We start from the raw sequence: 20,082 nt of genomic DNA, 5'->3' as shown, positions 1-20,082 counted from the left end.
ATATTGTTGAGATTAAAATGTCTATTCTTTACCCAAGAAACAGCTAGAAGTCCTGAAAGTGCTCAGAAAACAAATTTGACATTTACATTTACATGACAAATGGGTGATACAGTTGAAAGCTCCAGAACAGCAGAGAAGACCTTTAGGTAAATGTTTTGTCAAAGTACCTTGTCGTTGATCGGTAACACTACGCAAATGACTGCAGCAGACTCTGTAAGCATGACAGTATATTTTTATTAAAACCAAGACAGTGACATGTAATAATCATAATAACCACAAGCAGCACCAACAGAACAGTGACAGAGATAGTGTAACCAAAACAACACATATTCATTACAGTGTGAGAAGTTTTGGCAATAAGGTAAATAGGCATTCTCATTTGCAATAATAGCAAAAACAACATGTTAGTTTAACACTTAATGCAAAAAAAGAAAAGAAAAAAGGAGCATTTGGATAAAGTTGAGCCACTCAGTTATGGATCAAATGTTAAAATGGCAATAATTCAGTGTTCAGCAGCTCCTCTTACTCTTTGTCTTAAACATGGCTCCTCGTAAACAGAATGTACATCCCAGTCATTAAAAAAAAAAAAAAAAAAAGGGAGATATCCAGGCTAGTACTGTCCAAACATGTTCGACTTGGCACATAGCTTTTCTTTTGATATAAAAAGCTTTTTCCCTGCATTCACTGACACTTGGTTTGACTGCACTAAATGTCACACAGCTTATTGTTTTCACATCTCACACCATCGTTCCGTGCCTCGAATCAACACTTATGATATGTTGACTCCTGGTTTGGTAATGTAGCTAACTTGTCCTGTACACCTTTACATAATACACAACCCCACTTCTGTCTCATGCACGTGCCCTGGTGTTAAGTTGCCCCGGGGTAATTATATAGACTCAGTTTCCGCCCCCCCCCTCCCCTCCCCCTTTTCAAATTCTAATCACCAGTGGGGAAATAAATATCAAACAGATCCTCTATCAGGCTGAAAGGGCCCTCCATCCTCCCCTTCTTACCCTCCCAACCCCTCTCGTCCCTCTCTATCGGGGTGCGGTGAAGGCCCCCTGGGCAGCGTTGGTGGCGGCCTGGCGTACAGCCTGATTGGACATGACTCCGGTGGCGAACTCGGCCTGGGCCTTCTGAAAGCTGGCATCGGTCTGCCTGTACAGACTGTGGACCTGGAAAGAGGAAGAGCAGAGCGCGTTGACACTCGATACACGTACCAATTCATCATCTTATAATGTGCATTGTGAGGATGGAAAGGATACCCAGAACCTGATATCAAGGCTATTCTTCAGACCGTTATGTTATCTATTCGCTTCATGGTAGGTGTACCAGCTGTGGGCACAGCGGGTGCACAGAGCAGGCGGAAAGCGCAAACAGAGCTAGATAATTTTGCTTTCCCACACTTCTTTTCACTTATTTTAGAAAATTTGACCTACTAGATCATGTCAAAGTATTTGCTATCATTTACTATTTAAAGTTACTGAACACATTTATAAGTACAATGCACGTTAATGACCTACTAGTCCTTCACTTTAGGGCTGCAACTGATAATTATTTTCATTATCCATTAATCTGATGATTACTTTCTCAATTAATTGATTAATTGTTTGGTCTATAAAATGTCAGAAAATGGTGAAAATGGTGATCACTGTTTCCCAAAGCCCAACATGCAACCTGAAATGTCTTGTTTTGTCCTGATCAACAGTCCACAACTCAAAGATATTCAGTTTGCTATCATAAATGACCAAAGAAACCAGAAAATGTTCACAATTTAGAAGCTGGAATCAGTGAATTTTTGGCATTTTCTCTTGAAAAAAAGTACTAAAAACAGTTTGATTATCAAAATATTTGGCAATTAGTTTTCTGTCAGTCGACTAATCGATTAATCGTTGTAGCTCTACTTCACTTCTTGATTGGATCAACAACTATGATTTTTTTCCCCCTGCCTTTTTTGCGATTGCCTTCATTTTGAATACTACATTAACTGAATCCAGTTTCTATCTTCTCCCAGACTTTCCTGAACTATGCAGGGTTTTTAGGGTTTTTATCCTGATATTGTGCTGCAAATGTAATCATCATATCCTGGTTTCAGAAACCTGGATATGCTGGCTGAAGTACTCTGATAGAAACCAGGATACTTTGGTATGTAAAACATCGTATCCAGGTTTCCGATCATTCTGTGTAATGTGTGCGGCTACATTATCAACTCGAGTTATATAGTAGTTAGTAAGTAAAACTAAAAATATGAAGGTAAAGGAAGACTGTAAGTTGCACTGATGCTCTCATGTTCTGTTTACTGATGATCAGAAACCAAAGTGTTTCAGAAATCAGTAGCAGATACGTTGAGGATGTAAGACAGACCTGCTGCCAGATGATCAGAAACCTTGTGATCATGAAAACAGGGATAAGAATAAAGAGGTTTCTTATGTTCCATCTAAATGTCACATCCTGAATACCGGTAGATCAAAACCAGGATAAAACTCAAAATCGGGACCTGACGTGCATGTAAATGTACTCAGTCACACTATACGAGGCTCATAATCTGTCCCAATTTACTTGTATGTATGCTCTGTGGAATTTCTAAATCTATGGTCATACTCTAAATATCCAGTATCTTTGACAAATTCATCTGGGCCCTTTTATGTAAACAAATCTATTCAGCGTTCACCTTCTTCAGCATGAAAACTCCCATGGCAGTTTGGGCGGTGAAGAGGACGGCATTCATCATCATGATCGCACCAACTGGGACACTGGTCTTCAGAGCAGCCAGGCTCACAATCCACCCGCTGACGGAGGTGGAAACGGACAGCGAGACAGAAATACAGAGAGATTTAAATAGATATGAGGGGGGAAAAAAGTCATTTAATATCCTCATTTACACCTGGAAATAAAAAAAAGACAGTCTACAGTAGGTGTGAATAAAGTTATCTAGACAATGACATTTAAAGCTGGTATTAATTACGTGCTCTCATTATCTTTGTATTCATAGACACTGAAGGTGGGCCGGGTTTACAGAATCAGCTGTCAGGTGACAAATAACATTTAACTGCCATTTTCCACTTGTGGATATTTTCTGCAGAATGCAAGCAAACTGTGCTGATGGCATTTACACCTCCCTCACTGACTGTGGAGGCTGACCACCTCCACCTGAAGCCTGGAGGATCTGATCGCTGCTATTTTTCCATGACGCTGACATGTCACAGCAGGAAAAGCACAGGTATTATTAATAGCATTAATGATGGCCGCGTTTAGTTTCGGGGATCTGGTCTTGTGCATGCTGGTTCACTGGAATAACTAGGACACTTAAATGGGACAAAGCCATCATTAAGGTTATTAGTTACACCTGTGCTTTTCCTGCTAATCTTCTCTCACTGGTCGTACCTGAAACCCCATCCAGGGATACCGATGGTCATGATGACGAAGACAACCACTTGGGCAAAGAAGATGAAGAAGAAGGCAAAGAAGTTGAAGGAGCTGTCACTCCTAGAGAGGGGAAAACATAAGCATTACTCATGAGGCGACAACTTAATTCTAGTTATGCTGAAAAGTTAAATGTGTGTTGTCATTAAATCAGCTGGCATCTCTATTACATAAAGCAATTGTGTTTGCTTCTCTTTACATGTTTACAGGCTCATATTTTTTTTAAGTCTGTCTTAAAACAACGGTCAGAAGCCCAAATGATCATTGACATGTTTTTCTTGCCATAATCATTCCTCTTGTTCATACAGACCATTAGAGGATCCCTTCATAATGCACTTTCAATGCAAATGATGGGGGATGAAATCCACAAGCCTCCTTCCATGTAAAAATGTATTTAAAAGTTTATTTGAAGCCAACATGAAGCTTCAGTCGTCCAAATGAGTCAAATCAAGTCAATATCTTTCAAAGTTTCTGTCTTTTTAGTGCCAAATTCCCTCTTTTTGTTACGATCCTTCCAGTCAACTGAACAGTAAAACACTGAAATTTGTACTAAAAAGATGGTAACTGTAGAAGACAGTTTATTTTATACCACTTTATTTAACTAACTCAGACGGCTGAAGCCTCATATTAATATATAGATAAACTTTTAAATAGATTTTTGCTCAAAGCAAGGACTGTGAATTTTTGTCCCCCATCACTTACACTTTGGTCTTCTAATGAGATGAATGAATCAGTATGAACAGGAGGAACGATCGCAGCAAGAAAAGCCTGAAAAATTGTGAGCATATCCTTTAAGGGTCTCCGTTAAAGATGTAACTACTCTAGTCTAAGCAAGTGAACCCAAGACCTTGCCTGAACAAGGTCTGAGATGACCCTTAAAAATGTACCTTTTTGAAGAATTAAAGTTAATAAATGTTAAAAGTTACAAGTTTTGCTCAACACAAAACTTTCGGTCAATGACTTTTCCCCCTAAAGACGGTGGTACTCACCTAAAGGCTTTGTACACAGGTCGATACCAACAGACGAAGGAGCAGGGGGTGAAGAGGAGGGCCCAGAGGATGGCGAGGCCCAGGCCAACACCACCAGAGGGGTCCACGCAGAACATAGCCAGGGAGGAGATCAGGTTGAAGAGCAGCGTGCAAGTGCAGACTGGACATTGATAAAAAAGGAATAAAAAGTGCACAGAGGGATGAATGAGAACGGTAGAATAAAAACACAAATCCAACCTGCCCTTCTCCCTCTCAAGAAGAAAACTGGAAGTCCTAAGAAGTTGTCAGGAGGGGCAATTGCTTGCCTACATAAGCTGAAACCTCGTCAGGAAGAGGTCAGAAGAATATGAATTATTTTTTGAAGAATTTCTTAAAAAAATGTTTTTTTAAATCTGCTTTTATGTCACTTTTAATTCATTTTACCCCTACTGTTAACTTCTTCAAATCTTCTGCTGGTCTTGTTTTTGTTTTAATTTCGTGATCACGTTTACTTTTACGACGAAAAAGTATTTCTACACACTACTACTGATACCACAACCATGATAAAAATACTTGAAGTTAACTTCTGTAATTGTACGACTTTGATCTTAGTGATGTTTACTTTGGGAGCGATAAGTGGTTTCACCCGATGCTGCTTTGCTTTATGACAGATTAAGCATTATGTGTAGCCTAAATATTGAAATTAAACTATTAAGATAATACAAAAAAACAACTCAGTTATCCAAAAACAGTGATATAGAACTAAAACATATTGCAGAACACACAAAATGTTGACAGGAAGCATGAAAATAACTGTTAAATATCAGTTATTTCCAGAGACCTCTTTTTCTTCAAGTGCAAAAAATCACACATTTTCATTAAGAGCAAGTTATTAATTCATAACAATTTGAAATGGTTCTTGTGCAAATGTCTGAGTTCAACCTTTAGTGGAGAATGATTACAGTTGGTACTTGCCAGAGTCCTCAATCTCGCAGTTAAGTGTCAGAGTCTGCACAAACATTACAACTCCAGACAGTACAGTAGAGGATACACAGATGTGAGTAGGCTCTTGGTTCGCCTGCGCAAATGCTTCTCTTGCTTTAAAACAACAGCACCAACCACTCATAGATCTTCAGTGTTAACAGGTACAGATTTTATCATTCGTAAGGTTTCACTCCACATAACTTCCCTCCAACACAAACACAGAGAGGAACACTTCATTAATAATATTACATCATGACACTGATGCTAAGACTCATTAATATGTAATGCTGGGAATTCTCATAGTAGGAATTACAGGAACTCACACATCCAGAAGTAGTACATGACGGTGACGGTACGCTGGAAGCGCTGGCTGATCTCCACATTGATGTCCTGGTAGAAGCAGGGGCCCACAGGGCAGAATGAAGGCAGCGGGGGCCAGTTATTCTGACGGGCTGAAACAGAAAACAAAGGGGAAATTTTTACAATGAAAAATCCATCGTTAATCCATAATGCTCAGCTGAAACTTCCCCTCCTCCCTCTCTTACAGGCTCCAGGTCCCAAGCTGTGTGACTCGAGCTCCCGCTCTCTCCTCTCCAGCTCCCGGGCTTTCTTCTCGAGTTCCTCCTGCTTCTTCAAGAGCTCCGCTGTGGTAGCATTTACTGCAGTCTAACACAGTAAGACGCAAAGAAATTAATGTATCAGAACTGCATGTCACGTCTTAAAGAGAAAGCTTCTGTTTGTGTCAAAAAGCATGAAAATGATCATGTGAGTGAGGTCAGGGTGAAGGTGCCAGGGACATCTTTCTGTCTCTTCCTATAATCCTGGTGGGAAACATGAAAAATCTTGCAGTATTAAATCATTCAAATGGATGTCTGTCCTGCTGAGGATTTTTGTTTTCGAAGATCTTACATCTAGAGTAGAAGTGGGGCTACTGTAAGCGTGTTAGTCATTATCATATCCATAAAAACACTTCCATGACACTGAGGTACAAGGATCTTGAGTATTGGTCTAAAGTGACAACATGTGCAGCAACAAGTGTCTTTACACTGCAGGATGTGTACCTGAGAGTTATAGGAGCCATAGTTGCGAGGCTCGGTGGGTGTCGTCCTGCTGGGTGGGGTCTGCGCAGGCACAGACGGTGCAGAAGGAGAGGTGGCTTCATACGGTGGTGGAGGCTAGAAAATATTTAGCAAAAGACAAACATCATACATCCGATTCGGCGTCGTGTGGCACAAGCTTTTAGCTAAACCTGGATTTATTTGGTCGAGCATCGTGTCAGGGGCTAGAAAAGGGATGCACGCACTAGAGATGCGATGATACCAATACTGATATCAGATAACGATCCAATACTAACTCAAATAGCTGGATCGGGTATCGGTGACAATAGGCTGATCTGGTATTAGATACTATCATTTTATAAATAACATTTCAGTAAATGTATGTATTTATTTGTTACATTTTGTTTTGCAAATTTAGGAAAGCAATGTTTAAGTCAAGCCTGATTTTGCCTTGCACATAATAGAATGATCCCAGTCTCTTCCACACAGTGAGGCGTGCAGCTTATTAATTAAACACTGGTATCAGATCAGTACTCGGTATCTGCCGAGTATCAGGACTGAAAAAGTCGGATCAGTGCATCCCTAGCATGCACCGCTATACACACGCGCTGACAGATATGAGTAACTTCACATGAAGGAAGCATTTTAGCTAGACTAATGTGGCATTTTCAAACAATATTCAGATTTGCACACATATGCATAGGCTTATACAACGGATCTCCCATCGACTTACACTACTGCAAAAAGTCTAAAAAAAAATAAAGAAAACCAATGTGAATAATTTTCACATTTCATCATTTTTAGCCTTTTATGTCTACAACAAATTTCATCAATCACGGGGGAGAAAACTGAGAAATCAGACAAAATACTAAATAAATAATCCAGTTTGCCTTCTTTTCCAGGCTTTTGAGAGAAGAGCTTTCATCTCTACACCAGATTACTTCAGAGTTAGACATTTTTGACTCTTAACAAAGTCCAAAGCAATAACATTTAGATTTGTGTGACTTAACTTTCTAACATATGTAAATACCTATAGTAAATGCCTATGTATTGTTTCCTCTATCACAGAGTGTCGTCCGATCATAAATTTGCCTTAATCATGGGTCGTAAGTCATTACGCTGTTTTGGCTCACAGCCACGACACATCATTGTAAATAATGGATGTCCGTATTTGCTAAAGGACAGTGACAGTACCAGACAGAGAACAGAAGCTGCAAGTGAGTCTGTGTTGTGTCAAAACAAGGTTACAAAAGGGTGTGTTCCAACTGCGTTAACTGTGGATCATTTTGGGAGTGGACGTGCGGCTTCTGCTCATGTACACAGTTTCATAATGACTGCAGACGAGTTCAATTTGAGTCAAACATCCCAAGCAAGTCTGAGCTTATTTCCTGTCGCTGCAGTATTTGGCAATACTAAAAACAGCTGACAGGAAGTACTCACGGATCTAAGCTGTTTCCTAGCAACAACAAAGACTACACTCAATGTAATATATGACATGCAACTGAGGTGTACTGCACATAACAATGCGTATATGTCAGCTTTTGTGTCTGCTCTCTGCTTTCATGGCAACTGGTCTTAGATTTGTTTGCATTTAAGTGACATGTACATTCAAGTACAATCGATTCTTTATATTCAAGGCAACCAGGCAACCACCAGCTGCCCTGACAGCTTTTTACTGTGTGTCAACTCATTTGGGCTAATTTAATTTAAAATTTCTGTCAGTTGATCTTGTGCACCACAAACGAACAAGATCAACTGACACAAAATGTGGGTTAAGGTGGGTCCTGCCCTATGATTCAGTCTTGAGGTATTATAGAAGACATTCTTTTTTTTTTTTCTTCCCTGGTTCCTGACCTCTGAATCACTGTTCGCATCTCTGATTTGTTCAGCAACTGAAATAGAATAAGTGAATGAAGTGAAACAAAATGGAGATTCAGTCGGATTATCAGGTTAATAAAGCTCTGCTGTGACTTGCACAGTTAAAAGCAGTCAGCTCCTTTCGTTTATTTCTATCCCAAATAGAACAAACGCCCTTTGTGTGAGATAATTTTCACACATTTCAAGTGAATTTCAAATCTTTAAACACACATCTTTAAAAGGTGTGTGTTTTTGTGCTCTAACATTCACCACTCCACTCATTTATTGATTTATTTTTACAACAGGTAACCTTTATTAGTCTGCAGCCAAGTTTACAGCTGAGTGGACACTTCAAACACAACAGTGAGCTGAAGAATAGACAGGATACAAAACTCCAATCCAGTCCAATAATTGAGCTACATTTTTTGTGCTTACATGTCGCATATTCCTAGAGCTGCAACAATTAGTTGATTAATCCATTCAACGGACAGAAAATTAGCCTGCCTAACAATTTGGATCATCAAATAATCATTTAAGCTCATTTTCAAGCAAAAAATGGCTTAGATTCATTGGTTCCAGTTCCCCAGAAGCTGCCAACTATTTTGATAACTGATCAATTGTTTTGAGTCATTTTTTAAGAAAAAGTGCCCAAATTCTCTGATTCCAGCTCCTTAAATGTAAATATTTCCTGGTTTCTTTAGTTGTCTCTGACAGTAAAGAGAGTATTTTTAGGTTGTGGACTGTTGGTCGGGACAACAAAAGACTTTTGAGGACGTCTCATTGGGCTTTGGGAAACAGTGATCGACATTGTTAGACATTTTATAGCCAAACAACTAATAATCGACAGATTAATCGATAACGTATATAATCATTAGTTGCACCCTATAGTTTACCTTGTGAGGCAGCTGGATTCACAAGGCCACGACATCACAAGATCACACGAGAATACATCTTGTCAGGCTTTAAGTTATGCGCATGTGTCTTAACCACCGGTGGTTCGGAGCAATGAGCGTCACGAATCCAGCTGCCTCGCAAGGTAGGACGATGACAGACAGATGGTTCATCCAATCACCTGCCAGGTAGTTTTTGAAAGTGCCTACCCTTTTCCAAACAGTTTCCAAGGACGACATCTCAGATAGTTCTGTGTAATAAACCATCTGGCATGTCAGGTTACCCTGTAGTAGGGATGCATGATATTGAATTTTTTTGCCGATATTTTCCAATACATTCTGGCTGACTGCGGATGCCAATTTATGCACATAGACTATTACACATGCAATCATAGATTGTACTAAGTATGATCAAGAAAGACAATATATGAAGGAAGAACTTAGCAAAACTGGAGTTCAGGAGCTCAGTATTAAAACTTTAATGAACCTGCCAAGTGTGTCGAGCAGTAGAGTTTTCTTTGAGTTTATTAGACAGACAGGATTAATGGCTAGGCTTTTATTTCTGAACCACACTGTGAAGCAGAAGGTGGCAATGCACCTAATAAGGCTGGTTGCCAACCGCCATTATAAAAAAAAAAGAAGTTTTTTTTTTCCAAACAGAGTGGTACATCCTGTCAGCCGAGGAAGCACCAGGATTGCCAGGGTGAGAAGGACAGCCAGGCGGAGGAGGAGAAGGCCTGTCATATCAGCAGAAATGTTCATTTCGGAGCCGATGCTGATATTTAATTTTAAAGCTTTTATTGGTCGATACTGATGACGTGACGATATTATCATGCATGCCTATGCTATAATTTATACTCCTACTCCTGATTATCTTTGGATTTTGTACTATGGTCGGATAAAACAGGACATTCTGAGTAACCATTTGTTCCTGGAACATTTTTCACAATTTGCTGACATTTTACAGACCACATGAATAATTCATCACTCATAGCTGATAAAGAAAATAAAGGTTAGTTGCAGCCCTACATGACCCTATAAGAGAAAGTTGTGTCTTACATTATCTGTGCATTAGCAACAATTACCCTCCTATTATCTGACAGATAAGGCACAAATGTTGCTCACCCCAGTCACTCCAGTCGTATTATCAAATGGGTTGTAAAGGTCCAGTGTGGCATATCCTGTGTTGCTGCTGTGTTGAGTCACTGCAGGGTCCTGGAAGGATAACACAAGACAAACAAAACAGTTATTAAATCAGCACAGCAATAAAGAAACATTAATCCTCATTTGACAAAATAGTTTTTTTTTTAAATCATGTGTTCATTGTTAAATAAGTGCTACAAGTGGGCAAAGATTAGACAGGCCCAGAAAAAGCCACACACGTCACATGAGCAACAACACGCCGGTTATTACACAGATCCAACATCAGTGCCTTTCATCGTCACCCAACACCGTAACTACAGACCTGACAGAGGCTAATATTAGCTTGCTGTTATATATCACCCACCTGGAAAGGGTTGTGGTCGTCCGTGGGCTCAGGAAAGCTCGTATATTTTGACATATTGTTGATAGAGACAGCGCTGGTTGTTGTTGGGGAGGGGGGGTAAAAACGGAGCTAACGTCAAGTAGCCACCACTTGCTGCTACTGTTAACGGTTATCACAGAGGGGAAGGAGAAAAAAAATAGCAGTTGGCCTCCTTCTTGCTGATTAAATCTTGCGTTTGTTTCTCTTCAGAAAACGAAAGGACGTGTCGGATGTGTGGTCAGCTTACAGCTACCCGCAACCTCCGGTGTTCATTTCTCCGCAATTTAGTAAATTAACAGGTGAGCGACGATTAAAACGTTACAGACAGGTTGAGGTTTTTTTTTCACGCCCCCTCCTCAGCTCTGACCGTCAGGGGTCTGTCTGGCTGGCTGGCTCGCAGCTCCGTTATTTTTTTTTTCTCCCGCAGGAAAACAACCGTGGTACAGGAAGTAACGAGCCAAAGACGCGGTCATGTGACTGCTGCTGCGGCAGAGGAACACGTGGGAAACTGAGGGGGGCGGGGCCACACCTGCATGCTGTCTGTGAAGAAAAATAATGAACAGTGATGGAAGAAGTATCCAGATCCTTTACTTAAGTAAAAGTACCAATACAGCAATGTAAAATACTCCATTACAAATAAAAGTCTACCTAAGTAAAAGTACATAAGTATTAGAAGCAACACATACTTTAAGTATTGCAGTAAAAGTAGTGGTTTGTTCCTGACTGATACATTATTATATATGACATCAATAGATTAATAATACGGAAGTATCAGTGTTAGAGCAGCATGTTACTGTTGTAGCTGCTGGAGGTGGAGCTAGTTTGAACTACTTTATATACAGTTAGCTAGTTTAGTCCAGTGGTTCCTAACCTAGGGGTCGTGCCCTTCCCAAAGGTCACCCAATAAATTTGAGGGGTCGTGAGATGATTGAGAGTTTGTAAAATAGTTAAAATGAGCTCCATCTCAACCAGTAACATTAAAATGCTGCTTATAGTTGAATGTATCAATAATAATAATAATCAACTAGTGTCATATATTTAATATGGAGCCTTGTGCACACAGGGTAAAAAAACATGTTTTGGACACTTCATGGACTCCGTACTTTAACACTCTAAAGGGGCCATTATGCATGTTGTGTGTGTGCTTATCAGTTATTTTACAACGGCCCCCCGTATGTCAGTCAGTTATGCAAATTAGAAGTCAGGGCTGGAGACGCAGGTTTAATCAGTAGCCCACAATCACAGTTCCTCTTTTTTTCTATTAAAAATGCACATGACATAAACGGGATGTGAGACAAGGAAACTGTCATTTAAGCTCTGAGACAATATGAGATATAGACTGTGCAGACACTGCAATCCAGTGTCAGAAATACTGTGCAAAGATATTATCATTTTCCCCTATTAGAAGAATTTCCAAATGGCCATAATTGTATATATTTTACATTTTTACTTTAAACACATTATGTTTAGAAATAGCAAGTGAACCCTGTTTCAAGATTGTTTTACCGTCCAGATCATTATATTTCTGAATGAAAATGTAATATGTAATATTTTAAATTTGAGTAATTTACTGCCAATAGGTGTCAAGATTTGTCACAATAACAATGACTTAGGAAAATGAATTAGCCTAATAATTTAGGTTAAAACTCAACACACAAATCCTGATTTAGGCACCTAACTCCAAAGTCTCACTGAAAACATGAGCAAGCAACATTTTGCTGTGGACTAAATCTTAGTCTTTGTGTGGCTTTGTTTATATAACTGTTAGATAATTATCACATAACGCTGTTTTGATAATATAAAGATATTTACCTCCTCTTCCAGTAGATGTCACTCTTTTGCCTTGAAGGAATATTTTCCCACTGCTTTGACCTCTGAAATCCAGAAATAAGATTTTAAACCTCAGGTAACTTAGAGATGCAGCAACTCAGGTGAAAAAGTAGATCCTTTTTTCATGCTGTGTTACATTTGCTACTCATACTTAACCCTGTCTTTACCTACAAGAGTTATTAAATGTGACTTATCTAGAATTAATATTGTGGCACAGTGAAAAGCACAACTCTCTTGTTTCCTTATGGCTGTGGCTTATATACAAAATACCTGCTAATAGGACCACTTGATAGGTTTCTCTTTGTACTTCTCTGACCTGGCAGTCACAGGTCGAGCCGCAGCAGGAAGGATTACACCTTTAGTTTCACTGCTTTATACTTATTTCATGGCCTAATGCCTTCGTACAATTCAGGCAGAACTTTTTAAAAAAATTCTTCTCCCCTACAAGTCACATGGGGTCACATGGGTGAGGGCAGTCATATGATTCAATTATAAACACATAGGCCGGACAGCCTGTCATGCACACATACAGTACAAATACAGGCTTGTTAGTGCACATACTGTACATTCCCTGTTACTGTACCCCCGATTATCCATGAACACATCTGCACACATATGACCGGCGTATTTATGCATGAATATTCACATATTAACTCACAATGAATACAGTATTTGTAAACTGGGGCTATAACCAGAGGACCTACATCATCTAACCAATGATATTCATAATGCTGTAACATCCAGTTTTTTTTAATTATTGTAAATTAACTTTTAAAACATATATCTTAAAAAAAAATCTTACTCCTCATTGTCTCACATTTATATTCTTTATCAGCTTGTTCCAGGTCTGGATTTATGTGTTTACCTTGAGTGAAATATTCAAACACAAGACTCCATGTTTTTTTGTGGCAGCACCATTAATTGGGAATGTTCTTGATGTCTTATGCATCACTAAACATCAAGGTTCAGCCTGACATATTTGATATCTCTTTAAAACTTTAGGATCTCCACTAGAGTCTTAATTAAAGTTCTGTGGGGTTGAATAATTTTTGACTGCACAGCATGTGTGATGTTGAAAATGATAAAACTGAGAAGTTGTGGATTATTTAATGGGATATGAAAGAAGAAAAACATATTTATGCTACACAAACTTAATAGCTACGTGTCTACACTTTTTCTCATAATTTTCTTGTAAAATAATGCATATCTTTACCTTTTGGGCGTAGCACACAATCTGAAAGGGAAAAATAATTCTTACGTTGAAATGCTCACTCACATACATATATGTAACCCATGAGAAGGGGTCCAGTGTAGACATTGTTTTGCATTTAAAAGATCACAAGCCAAATATGTGAAGAACCACTTATCAATACTCAATATTCAAGGATTCAAGGATTTGTATTCATCACACCACAGAATGTACTCTGACAAGTGAAGGGGCAACAAGCATCATAAGACTGTGCAAAAAACAATGAAATCCAATAAGTATAACAAAAACAAATTTGCAATATAAAGAAAATACAGTAAGTCCACGTACAAGTACAAAATGTGCAATTAGTACTCTTTGTCCTACGAAAGAGAAGGTATAAATAGAAGGTTTAAAGTTTAAATAAAACTAGGAAAACTCATATTTACTGACCTTACCAGTACTCTTAAACTGTGTGCAAGAGATGTTAAAAACACTATATGGAAAGAATGTGTACATTAAGTGTGTAGTGGAAGGAGTAGCAGAGTAAAGGATGTGTGTTTGCTGGTTCCCCTAATTTGGGTTCCCTGATTTTGGGGTCCTGGCAGGGGTCAAGATATGATGGAAAAACAAAAGAACTAAAAGACGTGTCTAATTGGTGTTCCTAATACTGGCCTAAGTGGTAACGCCAAGTCAAAGTGAAACTTTAATTTAGGAATGCAACCAATGAGATTACTTAATGGGCAGCCATAAAGAAACAAAGCCCACATGTGGAAGCTGGGGTGGAAATAGCAGTGACATGCATACCAAACAGATACCAAAGAATGAGAAGCCATTTTAACACCCTAAACAGATCGTATAAATAATGACAAAAGCTTCTGCATGTATCATCGCTTGTGTTGTCTGCCTCGACGTGCTTGGCTTGCCGGCTTCACGTCGTTTATCCTCATGACCTTCTTTAGCAGCATCTGTGTTTGGCAGCTGACTCCAGTGACTCATCATTTCCTCTCACGGCCATGTCACGATTGGTCCAGATGGCCCCGGACCAAAAAAGCCGGACTTGGGTGTCTCCTGGTTCCAAAAAACCGCAGCATTCCTCAGCCAATCGAGCAACGCAAGGCTCCAATGACATCACTGCCTGAGGAATGAACTGGCATAACAGTTGTGTGTGGAAAGTGACCCGACTAACAAGGAGGGACCGGGTGGTTTGGCCCGCTCCTGCGAGGATAACAACCATAAGTCAAAGGGGTCATTTATACAGAATACAGTGCACATGGATGTATGTGTGTAAATGTGTGTGTGTGTAATGCTCAATTTTCTGATTGAGCAAATAGCAGAGAACTTTCCATCCACCCCAGAGTGCAGTTAAGGCGCTGCGGTTTCGACAAGCGCTTACACAATAACATTGGCTTCACTGAGGCCATTGAAAACATACTTTTCTGCCTGTGAGACAAAAAAGAATGTATGAGGGAAGTTGTGTAAGCCTTGCATACTTGGTCACACATAATATTTCCACTCTCTTCTTCCTCTCTCACACTCATATAGACACATATAAACTGTGTGCGGACATTTACACGATGAGGTTATTGAGAACATTCATCCTGGAGGAGGCCCAGTCGTTCTGCTGCCTGCTCTGCGCTGTGTGTGTGTATATACACTGGGAAGCACTTCATAGGGTCGCTTGTCTGCACACTGTTTGAAAACCTGGAAAAACCATCACTGCTAGTGAACCGTTGCAGCACTCTCCTCAGGAAGTGCCTGAGAGACCCCTGAAGGTTCATTTTTCACAAGGTGAAGGTGAAGTCCACCCCAGATTGAACCATCATCTTGAGTTTTTAGGCGAGTAAATGATTCTGAAGACTGTTGAATCTATCATTTTTAGCTCATGATCATGTCTTCTCACATTTCAAGACTGGTTTTCTACTTTTTTTTTGTATCCATTATGTTGAAAAGTGGATGGTAAAAAGAAAGCCACTTAATACCTGGGTGCAAAGCAAGAAAAAAGAGAAGAAGGACTTTTTTATTGAGCTCATTGTGTAAGTAGGTACAGCTGGGAAAAGGGAGGAAAAGAAGCAGACTTTCTCCTGATGCTATGAAATAGTCTCCCTTCTCTTTCCCTCACTCATTTCCTTTCCACTCCCTGTTTCCTCCTTGTCTTTGCCAAAATGTGTCTCACAGTGGCCCTCATATGAAATGTACAAAATTGTCTTTGGGATTTTTCAGGCTAATTGAGCACATATTGTAGTAAGCTATGATGACGAGGGAGCACACAGAGGACAAGGTGGATTGGAAAGATGGAGGGGAGAGGGTGTGGAATAATCAGGAGAGTACAAATAGCAGACAGCGATGTAAAGTGATATGTAGAGGGAAGACAAGGGAATGGGAGGAGGCGGCGTAAAGGGAGCCTGTTTGAAATGGAACATACATATAGCTTTTCAAGAAAAAAAAATCAAATCATAGAGTTAATTCATATAAAACAGTTTATTAACAACGTGAGAAAGGATTTAGACACTGCAATAAAGCTTTTTAAAAAAAGGAATGTATGACATTTCTATATTATACATGAAGAGTAAATTCAGCTTTGGTTGAAGCTTTTCACTGTTTGAGCAAGATTTGACAATCTGAAATCTGACTGACTAGGGGAGCCAAAGACAAACAAAGGAGAGTAAATGTAAACCATGCGTAAGGCACAAAACAGGAGTATTGTATGACAGTCTTGAAATTTCCTCATTCCCTTTCGTAAACTCTGGTGCAGACAACATCCCCGGCCGTCATTGTCTGAAAGAAAAGGGACAGATTTTTTGTTTCTAAAATGGTAAGGCTCTCAGACTAAACAGTTTAAGTTTAGTTTAAGTGTCTTTTTGACCTCATATGTAAATTCACTCTCCAGAAAATCTTATTACCAGTATGAGTTCTCCATCGTTGGTCAGTTCTCGGGTCCACGCTGTCTTGGGTCCCTCACCTTTCTGTAAAGTCTGTTCGCAGCTGATCTTGCTGTCTGTTTCCCACTTAGGAAAACTCTGCAGGGATTCATATAAGAAGAATGTGAATAACTGACATCATTGAAGTGCTCTGGACACTGCTAGGGCTAGTAAAGCTTGGCCGATAACTGCCTGTTACAACATTTTAATGGCCTGTCAGAAGCAATGTCCTTCACCACTCACTTAGAATAAAAAAAAAAAAAACGAAGAACAGATCCTTGTATTATCATCAAGAATCGAGTTGCACTGAAATGATTTCCATATGTTTTTTTTCTGTGCAGAAGAACTGTAGCTGCTGTGCTTGGCCAGGCAGCCCACTAGTACGCATGCATTGACATTATATAGGAATGTTACAGTGATGTGTACCGTGCAGGGACGCCCATCCACTGTGGTTTCATTGAAGGACTGGCCCACAGTGAAGGAGACATTGGTGGTGCGGACGCTGGTGGACGTCTTAATGGACAGGCTCTCTTCCTGCTGGGTGATTTCCACTGCTGGGCTGGAGGCCGCCGTCACTGCAATCTTCCTCAGGAACACATTCACACCTGAACACAGGGGACCAAAGAAAAACACAAGTAATATCAAACTGGCAGCTGCGGTACGCCCCAAATTGCCCCAAAATTTCCCACTTCCCAATGTGCAGAGATTTTATATTTTCTTTAGATAGGTGACCCATCACAGTGAAATTTTTTCACATTTACTTTTATTAGGATGTTACATTATCACAGTGTAGTAATCAGAGCTGCAACTAACGATTATTTTCATTGTCAATTAATCTGACGATTATTTTCTTCATTAATCGATTAGTCGTTTGCTCTATAAAATGTCAGAAAATGCTAAAAGAATGTCGTCACTGTTCTCCAAATACCAAAGTAACGTCCTTAAATGTCTTCTTTTGTCCCGACCAAAGAGTTTGCTGTCATAGACAACTAAAGAAACCAGAAAATATTCACATTTTCGAGGCTAAAATCAGATAATTTGGGTGTGTTTCTTTTTAAAAAATGACTCAAAACGATTAATCAATTATCAAAATAGTTGCTGATTGATTTCCTGTTGATTGACTAATCTGATTTATCAGCTAATCACTGCAGCTCTAGTGCTAATGCAGTTATGAGCAGGGAACATTTGGAAAAGTTTTTCACCCCTGGTGTTTAATGAAACTACTGCTTATTGTCTGTCACTACCTTTTTAACAATGTAGCTTGTGAATGTGAAGCTTTTTTTGGCAGCTGTTAAATGTCAACATTAAAATTTAATGTCACATCTTACTTGAATGCAACACCAAGGAGAAGTTGCCAAAACTGTCTGCGCTGCTGTATCGCCACACAATGATGACATGATGGAAAAAAAAAAAATAAAGGTAAAGAAATGTTCACCATGATTAATTACCTAGTCTCTGCACCTTAATGCTGCACTGAGTGAGCTGAAACCGAGGAAATCAATCTTAAAATATGTGGGATGCTTCGGAAAATGGTTGCCAGTGGAGCATATGTGGTTTTACAACATGCAAAACCACTGGTATGATCGTTAAACGACTTATGACTGTGACATTGTTAAAGTGTTAGTTCACTCCAGAATGATTCAGTCATCATTCACACAGCTCTGTGTCAGTCACAACTCGACTGAGGCTGGTATGTTGTTTGTTAGCCCTCCATATTTCAAGCGTCATCTTTCCACAACTGCAAAGATGTTTTTGTTTTGTTTGGAGCTGTGAAGAGATGACCCTAGTAAAGAATGCAAATAATTTCACTTTTATTTTGACAGATTTAAATTATTAATCTCTAGTTGACATTGTGGGTGTATGCAATGTGCTATTGTGTGTAGCTTTGTATATTGTATAATGTGTCCTGTGTGTTTTTTGCTTTGTACTGTTTGTTATTGTGCTGTTTTAATTGTAAAGGATTGAAAATTAGCTTTAAGCTAAATCTGGTGCAGTACATCAAATGTTAACATTTATGTTTAACACTGTACATGGTCCCAATAAATACAACACAATATGTAAAGACGATAGCTTATGGAACAATGACAACTTGATTTGTGTTTGATAGAAGCTTCAGTGAGGTTTCTCTTACATTGAGGTGAAAGGATATTGATCAAAAAACCTTTAAATGGATGTGACATAAGGCAGTTACAGAACATGGGATTTATGCAGCAAGATAAACAGGATAGTGCAGGTTGAAACATGGAATAAACGTCTTATATCAACATCTATGTGCTGGGTCAGTAGAGATGATGTGATGTTTGATAAATGTAAAACAAATGTAAACTGCCTGGGGAGTTTTTTTTTGCCATTATTCATAGCATTATTCACTGGCTTCAGAGAGATCAGAACTAACCCACAAATCTCATTTGACCATATTTGCTCATGTAGCGGTACTAAAGGAGGTAACACACACACACACACTCACACACTCACACACAGATACACACACACACAGAGCTCCAGATTGGGTCAGGGAGGCCCAGGGCGGTGAAGGAAAGTCAGTCTCAGAGCTGGCTGGCTACAGGGGCCCATGTCGAGGCTTAGTTCCGTTTACACTGGCTCTAATTACAACCGCATGAGGAGGACCCTGCTTCAGATGAGTCTAATCTAACATTCCTCCACAGGCTATTTGTCTTCAGATTTTTAATGGATGCCACTGGTTGGCCCTCACCTGACCCCTCTCTCTCTCTCTCTCTTTCTCTCCTGCTCTCCCCAAAAAGGACTTGAGCCTTTACAGCCTCATGTAGTTTAATATTCCCAGTGACATGAGTTAGCAGGGAAAGGCACAGGGAGAGCCACTTCAGGACACTGCTGCACCCCATTTGACCCCTAAGCCAACTGGATTTCCATCTGATAATGCAGCTGACAAAATGATTGACAGGTCTTTGTAAAGAGGATGCTTCACTTTCCCTTTTTTTTGCATTTTAACAAAAGATTGAATGGTTGATGGTAAACCAGATAACAATATGCTGTTTGAGTGCCAACTTGCATGCAAGTTAGAGGAGTTTTGCATGTAAAGCATTTTTTTTATTCATAGAAGGAAAAGAAAGAATGCAACATTGTCTTGTTTTGGAAACCATATTTGGCATTTTCACCATTCAAATGAAAGAATATATATCTAAACCCTAAATGTTTTATTACTCACCAAGCGCTTTCAAAAGTTCCTCGAAATTTTCCGAAGACTTCATCTTCCATTTTCCTGAAAAGTCTGCGATTTTCTTCTCCATTTTGATGCAAGCACCTAAAGATTTTTTTTTTTTTTAATTTCTGCAGAAGACTCTGGCTGCAGACTCCCTCTCCGTGTCCTGTCTTCCCTCCACCGTTAACCGGACCGGTCTGTGAAGTCGGTCTCCGCTCTGACTGCATCTGCGCCTCCTCTCATTGGCTGACAGCTC

General features: G+C 39.6%; 2 protein-coding genes across 2 annotated transcripts; both read right to left on the bottom strand.

Moving 5' to 3' along the window:
• Positions 1 to 214: 214 nt before the first annotated feature.
• scamp3 (secretory carrier membrane protein 3) lies at positions 215 to 11,176 on the bottom strand. The gene is made up of 9 exons (XM_067612658.1): positions 10,691 to 11,176; positions 10,309 to 10,398; positions 6,440 to 6,553; positions 5,924 to 6,044; positions 5,702 to 5,830; positions 4,416 to 4,575; positions 3,388 to 3,489; positions 2,675 to 2,792; positions 215 to 1,178 (listed from the first exon to the last, which is right to left on the bottom strand). The coding sequence occupies exons 1-9, from the start codon at positions 10,742 to 10,744 to the stop codon at positions 1,041 to 1,043; spliced, it is 1,026 nt and encodes a 341-aa protein (XP_067468759.1). The 5' UTR covers positions 10,745 to 11,176; the 3' UTR covers positions 215 to 1,040.
• A 5,014-nt stretch (positions 11,177 to 16,190) lies between these two features.
• crabp2b (cellular retinoic acid binding protein 2, b) lies at positions 16,191 to 20,053 on the bottom strand. Its single transcript, XM_067612656.1, has 4 exons — positions 19,833 to 20,053; positions 17,072 to 17,250; positions 16,628 to 16,744; positions 16,191 to 16,502 (listed from the first exon to the last, which is right to left on the bottom strand). The coding sequence occupies exons 1-4, from the start codon at positions 19,912 to 19,914 to the stop codon at positions 16,452 to 16,454; spliced, it is 429 nt and encodes a 142-aa protein (XP_067468757.1). The 5' UTR covers positions 19,915 to 20,053; the 3' UTR covers positions 16,191 to 16,451.
• Between the last annotated feature and the right edge of the window lie 29 nt (positions 20,054 to 20,082).

This window comes from Thunnus thynnus, chromosome 15 (assembly GCF_963924715.1).
Source record: "Thunnus thynnus chromosome 15, fThuThy2.1, whole genome shotgun sequence".
Lineage (NCBI taxonomy): Eukaryota > Metazoa > Chordata > Actinopteri > Scombriformes > Scombridae > Thunnus > Thunnus thynnus.
The sequence above is the reverse complement of the archived record's forward strand: the minus strand, read 5'-3'. Positions and strand labels throughout refer to the sequence as shown.